General features: G+C 40.0%; 1 protein-coding gene and 1 long non-coding RNA gene across 4 annotated transcripts in view; both read left to right on the top strand.

Annotated features, from left to right (window-relative positions):
• The window catches only part of mpp7a (MAGUK p55 scaffold protein 7a), a 227,548-nt gene that overhangs the window by 57,589 nt on the left and 146,034 nt on the right, over positions 1–23,925 (top strand). For all 3 annotated transcript variants that reach the window (XM_072451195.1, XM_072451194.1, XM_072451193.1), the window contains exon 5: positions 9,210–9,290. In XM_072451195.1, the coding sequence (XP_072307296.1) occupies positions 9,210–9,290 (81 nt within the window). The remainder of the gene's footprint in view (positions 1–9,209; positions 9,291–23,925) is intronic.
• Positions 19,047–20,701, top strand: LOC140364274 (uncharacterized). Its single transcript, XR_011927682.1, has 3 exons — positions 19,047–19,129; positions 19,854–20,023; positions 20,333–20,701. It is a non-coding gene; the product is annotated as an uncharacterized lncRNA (long non-coding RNA).

The following is a 23,925-nucleotide window of genomic DNA, read 5'->3' as shown; positions in this document are numbered from 1 at the left end:
ACTCCAAAATAAATGCAACAGGCAAAAGATCTACAGTTGAAATTAAATACATTTTAGGCTTGCGTTTCTGTAATGGTGCTGTAATTTATTTGCCCACGTTAAATAAGAGTTTTTGGCCCGTCAGCCCCCGTGGTTCTGTCTGGTGCACACAGCAGGTGACAGGCACTGCACAACTGTAAGGGGTGAAACAAAAGCCACCGCAGCCCGAGCTCAGCTAGGGTACAGGTTACACAGACAACACTTTAGAGCCATGTCTGTGGTCCTGCTAACACTTTTACTGATGTGCCTACACTTAAACCTTCACAAGTTGTTAGCTGAAATAAGGAGCACTGCTGCTGTATGTAAGAATAGTGTGTGGTATTGTTTCTAGACATTCGCAAACACACTATAATTACCGGATCCAGAGACTAGGCGTTATCTGCCCCATTTCTTGCTTATCTGAAAATGTCCCCCAAACTTAAGCATTACTTTGGTCTGAAAAGGATGTCGTAACAACTGATTAAATATGCCTGTTACCCAGTTTTGTATCCAAAAAAAATTACAATCCAATGTTGGCAAAGCAGGATGCACAATTCTCTCATACCTCTCGTAGCACTGTGGCGACACGGCTGTGGCGCGACACTGGCACAAAGTGCTCTGTAAAATGTGGGACCACAGTTCTGTTTTCTTCTGGAGGGTATGTCCAGGTCTCCCCTGTATGATAATGAGGGATTCATCAACTACATGTGGCCCTTCTGAAGCAAAGTCTCCTCCTTGTGATGTGCATCAGCAGCTTGTACTGACTGGTTGTGGTAGAGAACCAGCCCCTCAATCAGCTGATCGTATGTTCAAACCTTAGAGGTTGATTACTACACCAGTTTTCACACTTTAGTCTCTTTTTTATTGATGACTGTGCAGCAAGTGAGGGACAAATTGTAATTTCAGTTCTCAGTGTTTTACCTCTCCTAAGGTTTGAACCTGGAATTTACTGATCCTCAGGCAGATAAAGGGGCCTCATTCCTAGAAGGAACAATATTAAACATTGAGGATGCAAGTACCTTGGAATTACCACAGGCAAATTGCAACCTGTTACGGAAATGGATTCAAATTAAATGAAGAAATCTAAGGAAAACATATTTTATTTTTGTGGGTTTATTTGATAAAAAATTTAAATCTTACCCATAAAAAAAACCTCAAAGAGGTAACAAATTGCTACAACAAGTAAGGTCCTAAGACGCCAGCTCAATGGCAAGAACAAGTCCTGGGAAATAAATGGGTACGCCCTGCCAGTTATCAGTTACCCTGCAGGAATAATAAAGTGGCCAAAGGAAGAGATACAGATCACAGATGTTAAGACGCGAAAGCTCCTCACCATGCATGGAAGATTCCACCCAAAACCAGCACCCTGAGACTGTACTTTGGCCGTAAGAAAGGAGGCTGTGGACTAGTGAGTGTGAGAGCCACTATCCAGGATCCACAAGTACATCAAGGACAAGGCCTCAACAGATGACGTGCTCAGTGAATGTCTCAGGCAATGGGGAACAGATGATGAGGTGCTGGAGGAGAGACAATCATGGGAGCCAACCCGCCACATGGGATGTACCACCGAAACATAACTGAACCGGCTGGTATCAAGAAATCCTACCAATGGCTCGAGCGGGCCGGACTGAAGGACAGCACAGAGGCGCACTCATCATGGCGGCACATGAACAGGCCCTGAGCACCAGAGCCCTAGTGTACATAGTGTACAGGAACATCTGTGCGGGGAATGGATTGGAACCCAAAGTGTAAAGTCAAAGTGGGAAACACCTCCAAGGGTGGTAGAGAATTACCGAGCCAAGATCCTGTGGGACTTCCAGAGACAGACTGACAGAACTGTAATGATAAACCAACCAGACATTGTGGTGGTGGATAAACTGCAGAGGAAAGCCGAACAGGAAAAACTGGAGAAATACCAAGGGCTCAGAGAAGGGCTGGAGAAGGCATGGAAGGTGAAGGCGAAAGTGGTGCCCGTGGTCATCGTAGCACTTGGGGCAGTGACCCCCAAACTGGAGGAGTGGCTACAGCAGAACCCTGGGAAAACCTCAGACATCTCAGTCCAGAATAGTGCAGTGCTAGAAACGGCAAAAAAACTACTGCACAGGACCCTCAAGCTCCCAGGCCTTTTGTAGAGGACCCGAGCTTCGTATGGGGGACGAGACCACCCGTGAAGGGTGAGAAGGGATTATTTTATTTTTTACATGCATACGTCCATACATGCATACATACTTATTGTTTTACTCTTATAAAGTAAAACAAAAGGGAAACGTTTTTATGTGTAGCTGCGTAAAATCAAAACAGAATCCATACTAACTTGAGGTTGAAGGTTTACTGCTGTCGCATGTTGAATGTATTAGCATTGGCTTGCACAATAACTTGGCTCTAATGATGCATGGCTGGCTGTGATATGATTTCAGTAAAATAATGCATATTGGCACTATACATCATAGTTTTTTCCTTGGGTCAAATAAGCATCGTACAGTGACATGGCAGGATCAGACTTATCCAAACAACAGTGCTGCTCCCGCGATGACGTTTAACAAATGAAACTCGCCTAACCTGCATCCGTCTGGGTCATTGCAGATGGAAAATGTGAGATCAGGAGGCATGCAGGTAGAGACTGTTTTCAAACATGAGCCATCTGTCCTGGGCCCCTCAGTTATAGGACAAGAAACTGTAATGGGACATTATGAGGCTGGAAAGTTACTGTCCCGGGCCCCTGTCAGAGAGAGGGGAGGTGATGGACGAGTGTGATCATAGGAGGAGATGTTCCCTCACTAAAGACTGACCAAGACTCATCCCTCTCTTTCTGTCACTTCTTCTTCTACTCTGGCTCTCCCACACTGTCTCACAAATCCAGGAGTCTTTTCAGTATTGGTTTCAATGACAATTGTTATAAAGTATATCATGTTTTCTGCAATTGAATGCCTCCAAGGAAAAGCTAAAAAATATTAAGCTAAAAAACTATCACTCACAAAATTACCAATAAAGTGTTTTGGCTAGGGCTGTAACTAACAACTGTTTTGCTAATTAGATTTTATTATACGTTTTAATAGTATAAATGATTAAACACAAAACAAACAAATAATAATAAAAAGATACCTTCAGTAGAGCTGTACAACTATGATAATCAAACTCCTATTTAGTCATTGAGGTGACTATTAATGAGTAACAGCAGGAACATATCTACTGCACGCACACAGAGCGACTCACTTCTGCTTCTCCCTCTGCAGAGGGGACGTGGCTGTGTGTCCGGCGTGTTCTCTGGAACAAAGCTGACCACACCAATGACCCAAGGGAAGCTATCAATCTGAAACTTTATTTTGGACACATTTAACTTTTCAGAAAAAGGTTGTTACATGCTAGATGCGAATATACAATTAATGGACGTGACAGCCCAAGCCCCGACGCTCTGTTAGCTTTAAAAACCTTCCGGAATTCTCTGAAGGCAGTTTTATGTTTCTCATTTGAAAGGCAGATTTAGTTCAAAATGCTCTTAAACTCTTCTTTACTAACTCCATGCTGTATCCGTGCAGAAGAATTGTCCCATATTGTCCCCATTAAGTTTGTCCTGGAGCTAATAGCATGAAGCGATGCTAACACACAGTTGATGTGCTGCTGGTATTATTTCACCTGCTTTCAAAATGTCACTGTCACATAGAAACACTGCACACAAGTAAAAACTATCAATGTAACTATAGCTGCAGTCACAGACACAAATGCTTTTAACCAGAGGTTTACAAGTCAAGTTAGCTCAGTAAATAAGGGCAAATTTAATTCAAATAAGGAATAACTTGTGATAGGCCAATAGAAATGGCAAACTAAATATGGGCAAAACGAATAAATTACATATTTATTTGGATGTGTAGATTAGCAGAAAGTCAAAGGAAATACGTAATTAAAATGTGTTGATAAACACATTTACTTTTTATCTTATAGCCAATTGGGACAAACACATTTCTCAGTCTTAATTCTGTTAGATCTGAGAGCTGCTTTCGACACCGTCGATCATGGGATCTTCATACAGAGACTAGAGGACTGGGTGGGCATCACTGGCACTGCCCTAAACTGGTTAAGGTCCTATCTGGAAGACAGGAAGTACTTTGTTGAAATTGTTAACTGTATCTCAGACCACATGACCCTGACCTGTGGAGTGCCCCAAGGGTCAGTCCTGGGTCCCCTTCTGTTCAACCTCTACATGCTGCCGTTAGGACACATTTTCACTGCGTATCAACTGACCTATCACAATTATGCAGACGACACTCAGATCTATGTTTCACTGTTGGCAGGTGAATATGGACCAGTGGATTCACTCTGTCTCTGCATCCAACAGATCAGTGTGTGGATGCAAAACAACTTTCTCCAGCTGAACTCAGACAAGACTGAAATCATTGTTTTTGGCCCACAGAAACAAAGAGAAAGGGTTAGCGGTCACCTCCAGAGTCTCGCTCTAAAACCTACAAACCAAATTAGAAATCTGGGGGTAATAATAGACTCAGACTTGAACTTTAACAGCCACATCAAATCAATAACATCAGCAGCGTTTTACCATCTAAAAAACATTGCCAAAATCAAAAATATAGTGTCAAAACCAGATTTAGAGAGACTTATCCATGCGTTTGTCTCCAGTAGATTAGACTACTGTAACGGCCTGCTCACTGGCCTCTCCAAAGGAGCTGCAGTACATCCAGAACGCTGCTGCTCGGGTCCCGACTAGAACCAGGAAGTACCATCACATTAGTCCTGTTCTCAGGTCTCTGCACTGGCTCCCTGTGGCTCAGAGAATAGACTTTTAAAGCAGCTATACTTGTGTACAAGTCTCTCCATGGCCTAGCACCAAAGTACATCTTGGATATGTTAGTGCCACATGAACCATCTCGGACTCTGAGGACCTCAGGGACCGGCCTCCTGCTGGTGCCCAGAGTCAGGACTAAACATGGGGAATCTGCGTTTCAGTTTTATGCAGCTAAAATCTGGAACAGTCTTCCTGAAGATGTGAGACAGGCTTCTACTCTGACAATGTTCAAATCTAAGCTAAAAACGTTTGTTTAGCTGCACATATGACTGAAAGGATTTTTATTTGCACTCTTCTCTTTTATGTGATTTCATTAGTTTAGACAATCAGTTGGCTAGGTGTTTTTTTGTTTTGTTTTTTAGTTAATTTTATCGTATTTCTATTTCTGTAATTTCTTTGTGATTTGAATGCATTTTTCCTGCTGTGAAGCACTTTGAATTGCCTTGTGTATGAAATGTGCTCTACAAATAAACTTGCCTTGCCTTGCTTGGAAAGAAAAAAAAGTAATTTAAATAATTGTGATAGTATGTTTTCTAATGTTTTCTATTATTGAGCAGCCTTAACATTCAGTTAATACATATTGTCCAATAAAGTACAAGTCCAAATGTAGTGATTTTCCCCCCCTTTCTCCAATTTGCTTTAACATTTTTGAACCAGTCCTCCATTGTCGGAGCAGTCTGTGTTCTCCTTTTTTACATAATGGCCACTGTCAAATTCTGTGTCAAATGCAGAGGAAAAATGTCCCTACGTGGACCATAAAGGCTCATTTAATCTAAATTGAGTGGGATGGTGTTTTAAATAATAGTCTGCAGTGCCTTGTTAATCTCAGTCCAGTGTAGAAAAAGATTTAGTTGTCAGCTGGACACTTTTTGAAAAACAAGATGCTTCAACTCGCATCAAAGAATCATTCTCAATCTCAGATTTTCAAGAATCAAAAGGGTTTATTGCCATTTGTCGATAAACAAAATTCACAGCAATAAGAACTTGTCCTGGTGATTCGGTGCAACACAAACAACAAAACATTGAACACTGAATACTAAATGGCATGATATGTACTTAATGAAATATAAAGTTGATCTGTAGATCAAGTTTGCGAACTCCAATATATATTCTACTCTGAGCTGTGCAAGTCTTGCAGGACTTGCAGGACTTGCATTGTTTTAAGTTTCCCATTAAACTAATCTTTGTTACCCTAACAGCCCTGTAATGTGTCATATAAATCCTATTGTTAGCTGGCTGCAGCTCCATCACTGCTGATGAGTACCCGGTGATCATTTGAATAGCCAGGTCTGATCCCACCCCACGGCTTCAAAATGCAGGTGTATACGGCCAGTAAATTGAACATTAAACCTCAATTTCTGTTTAAAGAGGGATTCTCTCATTATAACAAAAAATCTACTCTTTCAAATAATCTCTTCTCCCTGCTTAGAACCTTTACCTCACTGTTTTCAAATGGGTTGTTTGTGGCTTTAAGATGAAGATGCACAGGACTCCGTAAGTGCTTCAGTGCTGATAAAGCCTTTTGTGCTCTGGCTGTGTGTTAAGTAGAGTACTCGTAGCAGAAATCTTTCTTTCTTTCTTTTATTATATTATTTCTGCACAGCCCCCTCTTCTTTGTTCAAAGTCATTTCTGTTATGTTTTATCACTTATCCATCCTTCTGGAAACAATCCTTAACTTCACTCTGAACTATGAGGTTATTTTTTTCCATTCTAATCATTCTAATAAAATCCACTTATGCTGCTTTGACTGGCATGGACTCTCTGTGCGACCCTGACCGCTGTGACCATTCATTAGAGTTGTCCACGTCCCGAGAGCCCAAAACTAATCCACACAATAAAAGACCTCCCCCAGGCTGGAGCACATGTTGCCGTGCAGGACTGGTGACATGGCGTCCTCCCTAACCCTTCCATTCCCCCTGTGTGACCCCTGTGTAACCCCCCCTGCATTTACCTCACAAGCTGTTAGTCAAACAAACGCTGTGCTTTTTTCCAGCCTCTGTCATCCCCAGCCAGCACTTCACACTTAAGAAGGTGGATTTTGTGTTTGGGATGTGTTGAAAACATGGGCCCCTCTCCATGCTCCCAATGCACTCCTAACATGGACAAGATGTCCATCTTCTTTATCTCCTGAAATCTTAGAATAAAGTTTTTTGTAGAAAGATTGAAATTAAGATTGAATTTGGTCTTGTTTGGTTAAAATGTTATTACTCTGTCTCGCATTTAAAAATGGACCTTTCAGGTTGTTGTTTTCTAAATTTCCAAAATTTGACCATCTCTTTTTAGGTTTGATCCTTAATTATGTAATTATGTGTAATTTCCTGTAGGGCTCTTCTTCTTGGCATATTCAACCTACAACAGTTTTACTCCATCCTGCATCCTTTGTTTCTTTTTGGACAAGGCAATGACAATATTTTACCAGTGTTCCAGAGGATGGATGGAGAGGTTTCAGCATTGTTGTTTTCCCATTAATACATTTCATTGTCATTTTATATTTTTTTCTTAAAAGGTCATCAGACTAGCAATAAACCTCCAGAGTGTATTTATGGGGGTATTTTTTGTTTGTTTTTCCTCCAAATGTATAGTAATGAAAATGGGGGTGTAATCACTTACATCTTTTGTGCCTATGTCCACATCAATTATTGTGGATCTATCTCTATTAAATAAAAAAAAAGTTATGTATAGGTTGTATCTGGGACTGAAGTGGGTCTGAAGCGGGACTAAATAACTAAACCAGGACTATTTTAAAAATAATTGTCATTAGAACATTTGGTTCAAATTATATTAAAAACACAGTAGCCTACTGTAGCTTCCAAAAAACGTTCACAGTGTGAAGTCATTGGACTGAAAAATATGAATAGGTCTCAAAGAATGCTATGATATCCCATGACTACATTCCATTAGGCATTTCCATTTGAAATGTGAATAGGGACTGTCATTTGTGGTGTAAAACATCCATTGAGACTTCAGACGTAACCTTTCAAAAGGAATCCAAAAATCTGTTTGATTTCTGTTCCTGTCACTTTTTTGGCAGGACCTGGTTTTTCAAAAGTTTCCACATTTTTTCGCTTTAAGAGTTGATATTGACTGGGACACAAAGGAGTATCACAGGTGCATGCTAGACTCATAAATCCTATAGAGGGAGATATGAAGATGCTTCCAAAAATCTGTGTTGAAAGGGTAGAAATCATCTGAAAACAAGATTTTGTCTTTGTCTTTGTCTCAATTCAATTTCAACTCATTATTGTGGCTTAGAAGTTTTATCAGATTTATTATATTGGTATTGTCCATTAGACATTTTACTGATCAATCAACTTTTATTATACTGTATTCTATGGAGCATTGTGCTCCGACTATAACGAGATGCAAATGTAACAATCTTAAACCATCCAATTCATCATCTATTTGATGCTTTTTACACTCAAAATAAACATGGTTTATGTTATTAAAGCGATCATAAAATTATGGACTGTTCAATTGACTCAAACTGATTAATCAAAGCATTACAACAGCAGAGCAAGCTGGGAAATCAAACTTTTGATAGTCAGTCCACAAAATCAGATATTCAACTTAGAGATTAGAATCTTCTTTGCACATATACACATGTTAATTATAAAAATGTTAATGCCCATCTCAACCTTAAGTTTTTATTTTTGAATGGGATTGTCCTTCTAAAGATCAGCAACATGGAATTTGGTAACAGGAAAGACGGTAGTGACAATAGTTCAGGCTGGTACGAAGCCACATCTCTACTTATTGAAATTAAATTAAATTAAATCACTTTTACATATGAATCTACATAAGTGTGAAGAACAAAACATTTTAATTTCTGCTTGAAAAATTGTTAACAGGAATAACGAGTCAGTGTAGTCCTTCATTCGTCCAGGAATGTTCCATTGTAGAAACGGATTCAGTTTCTACAATTCAGTAGTTTTCTGGACACTGTGTGGACACTGGACACAAGAATGATGGGACGAAATGCTTCATGCTTAAGATGAGCATGCTAAAAAACACAATTATAGAAGTTGGTTCAAAATATTGAATAGAACAAAAATATTGCCTATTTTAATATTTTGCCATGAGTTAAATTTAAAATACTTGCTCTGATAGATATTGAAGGACACAGAAGGCACACATTTTTAAATAGTGTGCACTTTCATCAGCATAGGTTCAAGATTTGTTGTTTTAATTAATCTTGTGGCTTAAGGTCATTCTGTCATTACTTCCTTGTTTTGGACAAAGACCAAATCTTTTCTCTAACAAACTGTCCAATGTTGTTTCACTAAATCCCTAGTGACAAGAACATCACTGGGTTTAGGAGGAATTTTCCCATTCACCTCCATAATATTATGCAGCAAAATGATAAATCTTTTTGACCAATTTGTGTCTCTGTTGTAGCTGTCTGAGGAGCTCCAGGGGAAGATTTCCAATGGAGACATCAAAGAGCTGCTGGCCCTGCTGTCCAGACCCCATGTGAAGGTGAGCTCTACCAGAAGCAGGATCAGCTGAGAATTACCTGTTTATCACTGACCTGAGCACGCTGAACATCCACCTCTCTTGGCTGCTCGTTCGGGCCTTGTTAGCCAGAAATGACAAATGTACACAGGAGTATTCTGAAGCATAAATCTGGCTATGTGTCGGGTGCAGGCGTCTAAGCCAGACGTGATTAGGGGATTGGGCCGCAGCTGGACGGGAGCCTCTGTTAAGCTGCAGTCAATATGCTTGTTTGGGCCGTGCCAGGAACAACAGCTCTTAATGCAGCACATGCGCCAAACCTAAAGGGGTCAGGAAGGAGCTTCTGTGTATAGATGCGGTTTTCATTTCTATTTTATCTTGACTTTACAAAAACAATTGCGTTTGGTTGCTGCATTTCTTTTTTTTTAGTGGCATTGTGATTAGTGCCTTTTTAGAGTTTGTATGTTCTCCCTGTGTTTGTATAGGTTTCCCCTTCTTCTAAAACATACAATATGGCCTTACCCTGAACATTTTTAAACATCTTATTTAGCTAAATCAACTTTCATTCATTCATTTTCTACTGCTTGTTACCGATGGTGATCCATTTAGAGCATATCCCAGTGACTTTGGGGCCAGCTTGTTGCAGGGTTAACACAGAGATACACACAGACAAGCATTCACTCTCATATTAATTCATTTGTGGATTTGCGGGCCACAAATCTTAAAAAAAAACTTAACTGATCAATACCCAGCCCTACTATTTACCATTTAACAGCTAGCATGCTAACTGCACAATTCCTGCTTCGCCGAAAATAAAGCGCCCCTTAGTACATGGAAAAAACGGGTTAATAGGCAATGTCACAGGGCGGGCCCATTGCGTCGATCGCGAGTCATCGGTCAATCTCAGAGGCAGTGAGGGTCGATCCCAAAGACCTGTTTGTTTTTAGTTTACGGCATGTTATTCCCCAAGACTTGTCCCCATTTCACGCTGTACTGTCCTGTCAGATAGGGCAAAACACCTTTTAAAAACTTTTTTAAAAATTGTTAAACTGACATGTATATTATTACATATTCTGTTTTTTTAAGCAATAGGCATTGCTTTTTCCTGGTGTTTTTAAAAGCGGGGGAATGCATTTATAACGAGCCGTGAAAGTGCAAGCAGTAGAGCTAACATTAGCCTTTGCAAATGTTCTGGGCCAGCTCCAGACTACGGACGGGAGGGATTGCACTAGTTTCTTTTCGTAAGGAGCTCGTTGGAACAATTTCCAATGAACACACTAAAGTGTCTACAAAGTTTAAAGCCTCCAAAACACTAGGTTAACTCTACTAGTGCTTTATACTGCAGAGCACGAGCTGCACGCTGAGCTAAAAAATTGTCCATGTACTGCCGCACTCATCCATGGATTGTCTTGTCACTTGAAAATATATTCTATATTAATAATGACGAGCTTAAATTATGCATTTTTCTCTGCACAGTCAGGCAGTACAACAGTACAACTATCTATAGTATGTATTATACTTTTAACCATGTTCTAACATTATTCCCTCATCAAAAGTTTGATGAATCGTGGTTAGAAAATCTTCACTCCTCAGACAGTCAAAAAAAAGTCCTCTGCAGGGCCACGATAATGACATTTTTTCCGATAAATGACGTAGCTTTGAGAATCTTCTCTGCTGTTTTTAAATCCATAAATCATCCCCAGACTCACAACGTGCTTTTCTAGCATCTCATCATGGACAGAACTAAGCATGGCTTGCTAAGACCAGGAAGTAAACTATTTGGCCCTGTGCACAATGGTTGGACATACCCAAATGGGATTGCTTATTAAAAGAGGATCTTACAGCCCACATGCAAGTGTGATGCATCATTAGAAAGCTTAGGCCTTCTAGTTTCTGCAGATGTGCACATGAACACTGTCAGGGCTTCAGAACTTACACTACAGAAGCCCAAATATAAACAAAACATCCTTTTTTTAGTCTCGCCTGACTAGCTTGTTTACAACAACTATGTACAGTTTCAGATCTCTGGGAACAGGCATTTTGGTGCTGTTGACCTTTTTGTATCAAAAAGTATATTCGGAACAAGTGATCCAAATATGTGCCAACTGTGCCAAACTGTTTTATTACAATTTTAGCTGCTCTATGATCATAAAACATACATTTTGATGTTTTGTAGGCCACTAATACCTATTATAACTGCTAAAAACAATGTATGTGAAAATGTGTAAATATGAGTTTACCCATGAATTTCCCCATATAGAGGTGAAAAAAAAAATATATAATATTTAGGCCCGAGCGCCACAAGCTGGCGTGAGGCCTATTAATCTCGTAAGGCCCACTTCCAAACACTCACTAACGCACTCCTTCACTCACGCACGCCCCGTGCATACTAATTAGTAGTAGGAAAATGGAACATTACCGTTGTAAACGGGCGAAGCCCGTGCAAAAGTGCGCACTAAACGAGCACTTTACACCCATATAAAGCACTCATTTGCCCTAAGTAGCTCACGAATACGTTTCCCATCTCTTGCATGTTCCGTGCATATAAGCATGTAATGCAAAAATTGAACATTATTACTGTATAGAGGGCCAAAAACACAAAGTGGGCGGAGCCCACTCAAAATTAACGAAAGTACCCGTCAGTGACCAGGGACCCACACCATGAGGTAGGAAAGCGCGAGCGCTTTCCGAAAATGTATAGTTTATGATATTTGAAAAATGGGAAACATTGTTTTCGCATCGGAATATTATTCTTTCTTTCTTCTTCTTCTTCTTCTTCTTCTTCTCGGGACCAACCCCCCTATTTTTCACCCAGTGAACATTGACGAAAAGTCAAAAAAATTTGCACACCTCTAAAAATCGTGCCTCTCTACATTCTGGCTATTTCCCTTTTGTAAAATAAAAAAATTGGCGCGTCAGCGCCCCCAAATGTACCAAAAATGCATTGAGAGATAGGAAATTACCCCAAAAAAATCTGATCGTAGAATCATGAAATTTGGCGCAGAGGTAGATGGTGACAAGAGAAGTAAAAAATATTATTACGGCAACGCCGTCCACCCAACCAAATGTCGGCCATATTGGTTCAAAAATGGCTAAGCAGGACTCGGGAGTTTTTCCAAACGTCGTACTTTTACGAACTCCTTCCAGGGCGTTGGCTCTAAAAAGCTTAAATTTGGTGAAAATGCTACTGAGGAGTGGGACATCAAAAGTTATTCAAATTACATTGATAACTGTCACGGTCTCTGTGCGGCGAAGCCGCAAACTGTAGCTAGAATTTCAGAAATCTCCCAAATTTAACATTTCTGCCGTTTGCGCCGATAAAGTCCGAATTGCGTCAAATTAGAATCAGTTGTTAAACTCTTTGCGCTAAACGTACTTGAAGTGAAATAAATTAATTTGGCACCACAGTGCCCCCTACAGATTTTATATGGAGGTTAAATGTTTAGTTTTGCGAAATTTTATGAAATTTGACACACAACTCAATTTTGGCATCCCCATCAAAAAAGTCAATGAGACTTAATTGTTATGGTTTTGCCGTAGCGATGACCAAAACCTCCCATGTTATTCCAATGGGGAAATCGCCAGAACATGTTTACACTTTAGACTTTCACAAACTCCTCCCAGGGCGTTAGCCCTATTAACCTGAAATTTGGTGAGACTCATCTTCAGGGGTGAACCGTCAAAAGTTATTCACCTTTTTATTCAAAGAGTCACGGTGTCTGTGCGGCAAAGCCGCACATTTTGCCAAGAATTCAAAATAAAATAGCTTTTTGATGGTAAAACAAAGGGGAGAAGATGTGACAGCGTCACAGATTCAGCAATAGGCGTAATAAAAGGACAATTGGGGCACGTTAGCGCCCCCTCCTCTTGCGGCGTGGCGGCGGTGTGGCGGCGGTGTGGCGAGGGCCGATCATTGCCGCTTGCAGCTATATTTTTATTTTATTTTTGTATTGGTATAATACATATATCTAACAAAATGCGCGTCCAAAAGGCTAATAAAATCAGAAAACGTTATGCATAAAATCTAGTCGCCTCCTGCTGAAAAATCTAGGCTCTTTACAGCCTTACACACGAGAATACAGAGGATTCTGTGTGTGGGACCCCTAAGTCCCCCCCCCCCCCCCCCCCCCCCCCCCCCCCCACATTCTGAAGCTATTCTTATTGGCTAGAATAATATGTCAATCAAAGTCAGCTAAGTCACTACTGACGTTAGCTATGTGGCTAAAAACAAGTTAGCTTCGCGCGTCGGAAGCGGCGCATTTTTTTTCTCCAGAGGCTGTAGAGAACAAACCCGTGGACAGAAAAAATTGTGGATGGTCTCATTCTGTAGGTAATAGTCTGAAGAAAATATCAATGCCTAACACCATCTTATAAGTCAAACAGGTCATTTGTTATGGACGGAGAAATGCACCGGACGAGCCTTAATCCTGAATATCGTCAGAGAAGAAAACTTTGTTTACTTGACAATATCTCGAAATCGGATAACTTCAGGAAAAATACAAGTGAATTTTGTTTTTCAATGGTTCCTTACGGACAGACTGAGTACAAGGATGTACAGAATTAAAGCTGTTTCGTCCATCTTAAACAGCAAACAGGTAGGACATGCGTTTGTAAAAGTTGAGACTTTCTCACAAACTATTGGCAATTGCTTCTTGGGGCATATTATTCAATGTCATATTTGTTTTGTTGAGAAAATAAGCTTTAGAATAATGTATGGCTTGCAGGTATTGACCACGGAAATAAAAGTGATGTAAGAGAATATTTGAGATATGGAAAATGTGCGCCGGCGCGCAGGTGGATGGTAACAGGTTAATTAATGCTTGTTCTATGAAATCTGTATCTTAAACTGTTGAGTGGTGGTGCCACCTAATGGCTGCAAGAGGAAATTAGTTTGCAGTGTTGGAAATGGGCAGATATGCAAATGTGATTTTGTCTGTTATAAATATTGTGGTATGAAGACGGTGCCATATCAGTCAGTCAGTGCGAACAACTGTACTGTACAACTTGGCTCTGTTACGGCAGTTTCCTGTAAACAATGATCAAGTAAAGAGTAACCAGGCAATAACTTGAAGCAGAAACAGAGTCTCTCGGTCTCTCTCAAAAGGTGGAAGTTTATTCACGTGCACAGTGGATAAACACCCTCACTTTCCCTAAGACAAGTTCGTTCTGTCCCTACCTAACTTTACAAGTTACAAAGTACACCTTTTATAGGTGGTAACAAACATGACATAATCACAACCCAAATCAGCTCAAAAAGAGATAGACCAGACTATCACGTTTGTGACGGTTCCAGCCATCTCTTCAGAGGTTTAATCAAAGACCATTTCCACACTGAATCCGGTCCTGACGCATTAATTGATGATTAAGAGGCGCCGGACAGTAGATATTCAGTATAATCAGGACCTCATATTCTTATCCCATCTGCACACAGGAGAACAACAAAGATATTAATTCCGTGACATGTCATGGCCTAAAACAACATTAGAATGACATGACATGACCCATTTTCTGCCATTACAGCTCTAAACCAGAAATAAACTAATGCTTGCCCACCTCCTCCTCTCCCCGCTGAAGACGTGAGCAGCTCATAACCACGTTAACGTAGTAAACTCACTGTCCACACAAATCCCATGGACGACAACATACAAAGTGTCTTTAGATGTTGCTGTATGGCAACAGCATCAGCAGGTTCAGCTTGAGCGGGGAATGAACCACCATCCACTGTACAAAGAAAGATATTAGAGAGCACTCTCTCCCTGGTCCCGCTTCACACCCGGAGCCTGCGCTGCTCCACAGCTCTGCCTCTGATGTACCCGCTGCTTGGCTCATGTTTGTGCTGCTCTGACACAAGGAAGTGACGGGCATCGCTCAGCATGTGCCACAGGGCTTTAAGATGACATGTTGTCTGTACAATCAATGCAGAACAAACACTTTACGCAGCAGACACTGGCAAAACAACGCATTTACTGAAAACACACTGTCACAACATAAACTTTACACCCTACACAACAGCACTTGCACACAAAGAGAGACTAATTCAAAGGTCAAGTTTACAATGAGTAGAGAAATTAAAAGGCTCTATCCACAAACACTTGGCTGGCGTTTTTTATCGTCAGATTTTACCGACTCACAAAGAGCCAACAAAAAAGACCCTGTACAGTGCATTTCATCGTGTACAGTGTACAGGCCGTCTCTGGAGAGAAGTTTACATCCAATTAATAAAAACACTGCTGTTAGTAAAGTTTTTGTACTTTAATGCCGTTTTTTCTAGCACTACATATGAATAATGACAAACATGTGCCTAAAATTGTATTAAGTCTGAAAACATCACTTTTCCCTAATCATTTTCAATACCGCTCCACTTGAAGTCAAAACCTTTATTTTGGAACAGCGCTCTGAGGGATTTGACTAGAATGACTGTCACCTTCCTAATGAGTCTTGTTTCCATCATTCTGAAACGTCTGCATGTTCAGACTGACACGCACACACAAATATAACCCGGAGAAGTGAGAAAAGCAGGTCGCTAGAGTTCAACGCTGAATCCCTCATTACACAGAGGAGCAGGCCAAACTCTGCTCTTATTTTCTGCTTTTGTTTCTACTCAAGGGCACAGTCAAACTCCACTCACCGCAATGACCCATGTCATATTTGCTGCCCATGTCGAACCAGGAAGTAACATTATAAACATCTCCAAACTGGTCCAACTGGGGTCAACTAGACAAATTGTTACGTAAAATCTGAAATATAATCATGGTCACTACGTTTTAGTGACATGTGTAGTCTATTCTGTCATATGCACTTAAAGTTACAGCATAGGCTTAACATAGTAGGTCTGTAAGTGCAGGACCTGCAGCGTTGGTCCCCCACAGTTGAGGCACAACAAGCGGAGGAGAAGATGTGTGGAAAGACATAACACTGGAACATGTAATGGCTATGCTTGTTGCAATACAGCGTGAGAAGGCATCATTGTGTGCCTAGATGAAGGCAGAACACTGCGCAAGATTTGAGTGGGAATAGACTTGGGTGGATGCAGCTGGCTTGTTACCATGGCGGAGTGGCTCAGTTCCGAAAACACGGATGGGTTGAGGGCGCTGAGAGCTCAGGTAAAGCTTTTGTGGGCAGAAAATTATTCCATCAAGAGTTCATTTTGTTGAAACAATCAGACTTTTTAGAGTGCCGGAGAATGAGGATGGCCCGGGGAAACCTTTTCTGAAGTTTTGGCCGGATCTTGAGTTTCGGCCCCTCAAATTACATTAAAAAGAAGAGATACAGATCCCTTGAGACCCTTGATAATGAAGTTTTGGAACCACAAATAAAACAAACAGATACAAGGAGTAAGGGAACGATCCACTACGGCAAGAAGATTTTTCACACCCAGATCTAACAGTGGAAGTTCAACAATGTGCCCAGTTAAGTCACTTTTGTGAAGTGCTCAAGAGAAGACGACTGTGACATGGTTTTGCTTTTCCAGCCACTGTATTGGTGACATACGAAGGTCAAAAACATGTACTTAAAACAGCAGCAGAAGTACAAGTGCTCCTCAAGAAAATACAAAGCACCTTAGGAATGAGGAAGAAAGGCAAGCGGGGGTCATTTTTTTCCAGCATGGGGTATGTAAACTGAAACATGAGATACTCAACTACAAATTGCTGCTTACTAACCACCCTTTATAAAATGGGCACATTATGCAAATGTAAATACTTTTTTATCCAAGAGTTTGAGCAGAAATCTAGCTGTTGGTTACCTGGTTATGGGAGTTGTTCTGTGTCATAACACTGCTAATCCTGCAGAGGGTGAACCTGTCTGTTTAGTTTGGCTTGATTTGGCAGATTCTCCATTTTCTGTCCTAACTCTGGTCCCTGAGGTCCTCAGAGTCCGATATGGTTCATATGGCACTAGCATGTACGAGATGTGCTTGGACTTGTGCTACGCCATGGAGAGACTTGTACACAAGTAGAGCTGCTTTAAAGTCTATTCTTTGAGCCACAGGGGGCAGTGCAGAGACCTGAGAACAGGACTAATGTGATGGTACTTCCTGGTTCTAGTCGGGACCCGAGCAGCAGCGTTCTGGATGTACTGCAGCTCCTTTGGAGAGGCCAGTGAGCAGGCCGTTACAGTAGTCTAATCTACTGGAGACAAACGCATGGATAAGTCTCTCTAAATCTGGTTTAGACACTATACTTTTATATATCTTTAGATGGTAAAAAGCTGCTGATGTTATTGATTTGATGTGGCTGTTAAAGTTCAAGTCTGAGCCTTATTACCCCTAGATTTCTAACTTGATTTGGTTGGTTTTAAAATGAGAGACTGGAGGTGACTGCTAACACCTTCTTTTTTATTTGGGCCAAAGACAATGATTCAGGTCCATATTCCTGTCATTGGTGAAACATAGATTTGAGCGTTGTCTGCATAATTGTTACAGGACACATTTTTGCTGTGTAACTGACCTAACTTGCAAACTTAGAGGGTGTTCAAATACTTATTTTCCTCACGGTATTTGTTTTTTTGCCTTTCAATACAAATCTTGAAATTGTTTAATTCCAGTCATCAAACAGCCGGTTGGGGATGGTAACTGGGAGGGATAGCGAAATCTGGATGAAACATTAATTTGTATGATTTCAATCATAGACTTAAGTATGGCATAAGAGTCAATTTTTCAAGGTATCAATTCATTTTCTACCGCTTGTTCAAGCGACTGTTGGTCCCTTTCCCAATTAAAAAATAGTTTGTTTGTTTTTTTAAATGGGAAAGTCTTTCTAAAGGGCAAAGGGGGTCAGTTCTGTATTTTCAATGTGCATTTTGAAGCCTTGCATAAGTAACGGGTGGTGGAAACGCCAAATATTACATTCTACATGCTGACCTGCAGCAGGTCAGATCTGTGGTGGACATGAAGTACTGTACATGTATAAGGGAAATGGAAACCTCAATGTCTTTAAAAAGAAAAACATAATTTTTCAAAAGTGAACAATACATAAAACAAGACACTTTAGGGTTTGCCATAAGAAATCATTGCAGTGTGTTGTTGTATGAAACTAGTTCTAAAAGCATAATTCCTCCAGATCTATGGTGGCTCGTGTTCAATGAGGTGAATACAAATCTAATTTACAATATATACTGCCATTCATTCATCCTTTGTTCCTAAACAAACCACATTTGACAAACACAAACACTTCAACTTGCTCTAACCTTTTAGTTAACCACATTTTAAACTCTGACTAAAACGGACTAAAAATGTGTTCCCAGGCCTGTTAAGGCAGTGTGCCTATAGTTTTGTTGAAGGGCTTTTTGTAAACAGTTCTGTTAAATCCTGCATAATGCTTTTAAAAAAAAAAAAAAAAACTTCTGTCATGAAGAGAAATCCATCACCATCGCCCCAAAATATGTGAATTTGTTTAATGCTTTAGCTAAACAATGTACTCCTGACTAAGATCTTGATATGGACCCTTGGGTGCTGCACTGTGCTCACCCTCTGCTCCTGACATTGGTTGAAGGGGGGGTCAGAGGCAGAGGACTAATTTCCATGGATGTATTATATTATCTGGATAGGGTACGCCCCCTCTGCCTCTGGCTCCAAATTGAGTAGTGGCCACTTCGCAGAATGCAGCCTTTTGGTCGGACCATTTCAGGAGTTCGGCCTCTAAAATTACCAAACATGCTGAATTGTTTTTAGTCTAAAAATAAAATATAAGGAATTTCACTCTTCAACTGTTTCTAAAATACTTAAAAAATACATTTTTAACCTTCCGGTGAACGGTGTACCCGCACCGAGCGCGCACGTAACCCTCATGAACGAGCCTCGGGAGAACACGTGACAGAAACTAAACACAAACAGAAGAATGTGACCAGACGAGAGCACGATACAAGTAAGTTGTGTTTGTATGTCATTCCTCACGTTTCACACATTGTTCCATATGAAGTGTAAAACAACGATTACACAGTTAACACGAGTTAACACGAGTTAACACGAGCTAACACGAGCTAACGTAAGCTAAAGTTTAGCTACACAAAGATGCAACAACACGTCACGATGGCTCGTGCTTCTGCAAATAAATAACTAATTATTTCTCTTACTAAATGTTCTAAGAGACAAGAGGTTAAGCACAGATCAAGGAAAACTAGAGAAAGAAGGGAAATAAAGTGATGTTTGTATTATGTGCTATAAAAAACAACCAATACTTCAAATATAACCTGCTGAAATGGGTCATATCTTACATATATAAATGTAAAAGTGACAGTGCTGTACTTACAGGGGCTGAGACCACATTTGAGGTTTTATTACATATTTCATAATGACGTGTGCTGTGTTTAAACAGCAAAGCACACGCTTGTTTTCTATAGGAATGTCATGGATTTACTTCCATGGAATATGTAGAGATTTAGCAAACATGTGAGTTATGTTCTAATTTCTAAGGTTTAAACTTATGCATAAATAAATGACTTTTGGTTCTAGCTTTAAAAATTAATGTGAAAAGAGGAACTTTTGTGTTACAGAGCGAAATGTAAATCTGTCAATAACATATTCCAGCTTTTCTCTGTTAAATGTGCAGAATATATCAATGTTCTAATGAGTATCTTTCTCATCTTCAGAGTGCTGACCAGTGAGTTTAGTCTGTCTGTGCTGTCCAGAGCTCTACAGGTCACTGCAGGTCACTACAGGTCACTGCAGGTCACTACAGGTCACTACAGGTCACTGCAGACCTAATCACTGCAGACACAGAGTCATCTCAAGTAAACTCCTGACGACTCCAAAGCAAAAGGTATTTTAATAATAACTTGTGCCTCGACTAAAAGTAAACAGTGTAGAATCAGTACTTTGAATTTATAAAATGTCTGTTTTGTTATGACCAAAAAAACTAAATGATAATTGTTCTTCAAAAGAGACACTGATGTGTCACATGTGTCTGTGAAGCAGCTTCAGGACAAACATGTGAAGTGTATGTTATATGACTTTTATAAATCTAATACATATGAAGTGTATGTTATGTGACTTGTATAATCTAAACATATGAAGTGTATGTTCTATGACTTGTATAATCTAAAGCTTTGACATGTTCTGTTTGTCTCAGTCATACGATGGAGCAGTTACTGAAGTACAGAAGACTGCGTAGCCATGGAAACAAAGTCTTGTTAAATACTGAGATATTCAGTATTTAACGCAATAATGTTACATTCATGTGCATATAACTGATGTAAAAAGTGTTTATTTTACCATTATTATTAGTATTATTTTGTCTTACGCTGTTTTTATTTTATCTTTATCTTTATTTCCCCTCCATTCCTTATTAAGGTATGAGAGGTTCGGTCTATAGGAGTTTTTGTTTATAAGACTTCTTCTATTAAGATCAATCTATTAAGAGTGTTTTTTAAACTTCCTATAAGTTATCTGTCCTTTTCCTCTGTATCTACTGCGTTGCAACAACAAAATTTCCTCATGTGTGGACAATAAAGGAATATCTTATCTTATTCAGTTTGTTCTATTTGACTTATACAGGTTGTTTTATCATTGTTAATATTTTTATGTTGCACTGAATCACAAAAGCAAGTTCCACTGTTTGAATTCTTTTCTTTGACAATGGCAATACATTTTCTGATTCTATTAATGATGATAATAATAATGAACAGTACAGACTCAAACTCCTTAATAAGGGACTCCCACATTGTAGCTTTAAAACTCATTGAAGCTTTAAAACTGGCTGAAATCAATTTATCATTTGTAGATATAATCAGATTTGCATTTATTGAACAAGTTCATTCATGTTCATTATTCGTATTAAATACATTAATAAACAAATGTGTTTTGTATTTATTAAAGATTGACATGATAAAAAAACGACAAAAGGAAACTGAATATAATTAAATACTGCTTAACTCAATTATGTAACAGAATCGATTTATATTTTATATTTCTTCTCATCTGATTAAAAAAAAAATGCATATTGGCCAAATTATATTATGTAAATAAATAACTGAAAAGTTAATAACAAAATAAATACCCAAACCAAAAACTACAGAAAATGAGGACGTTATTCCACCTCTAAATGTTAATTTGTATTAATTGTCATTAAACCAGACCTTTTATCTTAACACTTCTTTATAATTCTCTTAAATATCAGAGCTTTACATCATGATACATGTATATTTATAGATGGATATAACAATTCATCATTATACGTTACGTAAACAGACTATTTCAAGCCGAATTATTCCAAAAGTCCGTGTTGACTGTTCTCAGTCGTTCACGCTGCTGTGTCGTGCTCGCTCCCGACGCCAAAGCCTCACGGCGATGACGTCACAAAAGTGGGAGGAGATATACCACTGTTCAGGAAGTAATGCGGAACTAAAAAACTTTTTTGAACCATGCGCCAATGAGCAACTCCATAGGTTTCAATGGCGGCCATCTTGGCTTCCGGGGGCTTGCTAATTTCGCACAAGAAAATCTAGAATAAAAAACTGACTCTGCTAATGCTTATTTTAATAATATTCCACCTTGTTGAGCAATCATTTCTTTTGGTCAGACCGGTGAATTTTGTTTACTTGCTTCACATGTTTCAGCTGCTTTCGGCAGCCTTCCTCTGAAGCATCACATGATGGTTTAGTGACATATCCTGTAGGCTGCTTACATGATTTAACCTGACAATAGGGGACGCTTAAGGCCAACGCACACCAGGTTGGGTTGCAAAATGGGCGTCACCTTTATTTTCTTTGAGTGTGCAGTGTCTGCGCAGAAAACCCATGCTTTTGGCTCTTCAGCGGTGAGAATGGACACACTCATTGGTTGACTGCATCGTGAAAGTGTGTCTCCTCTTCCTCTCTGTTCTGCATGTCTGTGATGATGGTGGCTCGGCTGTACACTGTCCTATTCTGACCGTTTGTCTGCTGTTGGGTGTTCAGATCACAATTTCTATTTGATCACAATTTGCGTATCCTTAGAATCTATATACAGTCTTTTAGATGCAACTAAATCTATCTGCTGTTTGTGAAAGGTCACTTTTCACTGTGATTGGTTAAATTCACCTGTCACACACACACACACACGCTGGCCAATATGAGTGGGTGGGGGAAAATGAGCATAGAGCTGCAATAAACAAAAAAACAGGTCACATTTATTATACATAATCTAGCCCTAATATTAGGGTGTGGATGAGGGATGAAGGGTTGTAGAGAGATGAGTTCTTGGAGCTATGATAGAGCATTGCTGCCAATGCAGGAGCAGGAACATTTTGAATTTGATCGGGAATTGGACTGGTGGCCAGTGAAGTGAGCATAGGTCAGGATAGGCATAATGCTTATACTAACCTGTTTTAGATATTTTTGGTGGAGATCCCAGTGACTAGTTCAGTCGAGGAAAGGCATTTTCATGAGTTACTTGTTCTTTCAGTCCACATAGTGCTTGCATGACAGTGTTTCACAGTGTTTCTCCTGTGCTCGTTCTCCATGGCTGAATGGAGCAGCCAGGCTTTAGTGTAAATGTGTAAAACACAAGCAGATGGCCGCTGGTGCTGTTGAATGGCGTCTCTGTTCCATAGTAACTGTATCACTCTTAATTAGCCCTGAGGCAATCCATTCCTGGGCGACGGATACAAATTCACCCTTTTTACACTAACCTTCTTTCTTAACTCTTTTACAATTTACACATGAATAAACAGCTTTAGCCACATTAGCCTCCTCCTTACACAGACTAATATTGACAGTGATCAAAGTGACCATTATGAAGGCCGTCTGTTTCCGGGAGGTGCACTGGTTTGGTTGAACATCTCTATGGGTTGTGCATGTCTAGGTTCAAGGCTCTGTTTGGTGTGTGTGGCCCACAGCGGCGTCACAGCAGGGATCCAGCACCCCAAGTTGCCACCCCGCACGCACACACCCTGAAACCTAGCCCGCCGTCGGGGCCAGTGGGGGCGTACTGCCAGGAATGTACAGCCAGCGTTTATTTAGCCAAGCCCACTGATCTGTTTTTCTAGGATCCTTATTATGGCTAATGAACACAAACACGCCGACCCAGAATAAATGGAGAGCTGCAAAACAAGGCTGCTCCTGCATCCCCGGTCCTGTCCACAGGTTTGTAAGGTATTTTTACAGTTTCAAACTGCACTGTGGTGCCCAAATGTAGAGGTAAAGTTTACCTAAAGACACTGTTGTCAGTGAGCCCATTTACCCATTTTACAAAATGCGAGACTGATTGTGGTTTCTCACATTTCTAGAAGTAGGCTTCTTTTATTTTTTTCCGCTTCAAATAAAAAACTGAATTCCATATATAGACCAGACAGCAAAGTAAACACATCTAGTCCCTTTTCGTCTATACACTTTTAATGTAAATTATAATTTTGGTCCAGCCCACAACTGTCGGGGCTGTGTGTGTCTGCCATTTTATTAAAATGTTCTTTTTCACTGCCGCCAGAAGTATACTCTAAAACATATCTATTGAGAAGTTATCACCTCCCCAAACCACTAAGCTCTTCTGCCGTAGTTTGATATTTATCCATCTTCTTGCATACTTATAATTGGCACTCCATGAAATGCGCGCCACCATACAGAGTATGTAACCAAGTTTATGCAGCTTTGTTAACAATCCAGGGAGTATAATCTCAATGCCGAACAAGGGGGTTGACTCAACAACCCAAATGTATGCAAGATATTTGGTTGCTAGTGGAGGAAATTG

Source organism: Eucyclogobius newberryi, unplaced genomic scaffold, assembly GCF_026437365.1.
Source record: "Eucyclogobius newberryi isolate DKJ021-1_F unplaced genomic scaffold, fEucNew1.0.hap1 SCAF_18, whole genome shotgun sequence".
NCBI classification, from domain to species: domain Eukaryota; kingdom Metazoa; phylum Chordata; class Actinopteri; order Gobiiformes; family Gobiidae; genus Eucyclogobius; species Eucyclogobius newberryi.
Note: the sequence above shows the minus strand (reverse complement) of the source record. Positions and strands in the feature narration are given on the sequence as shown.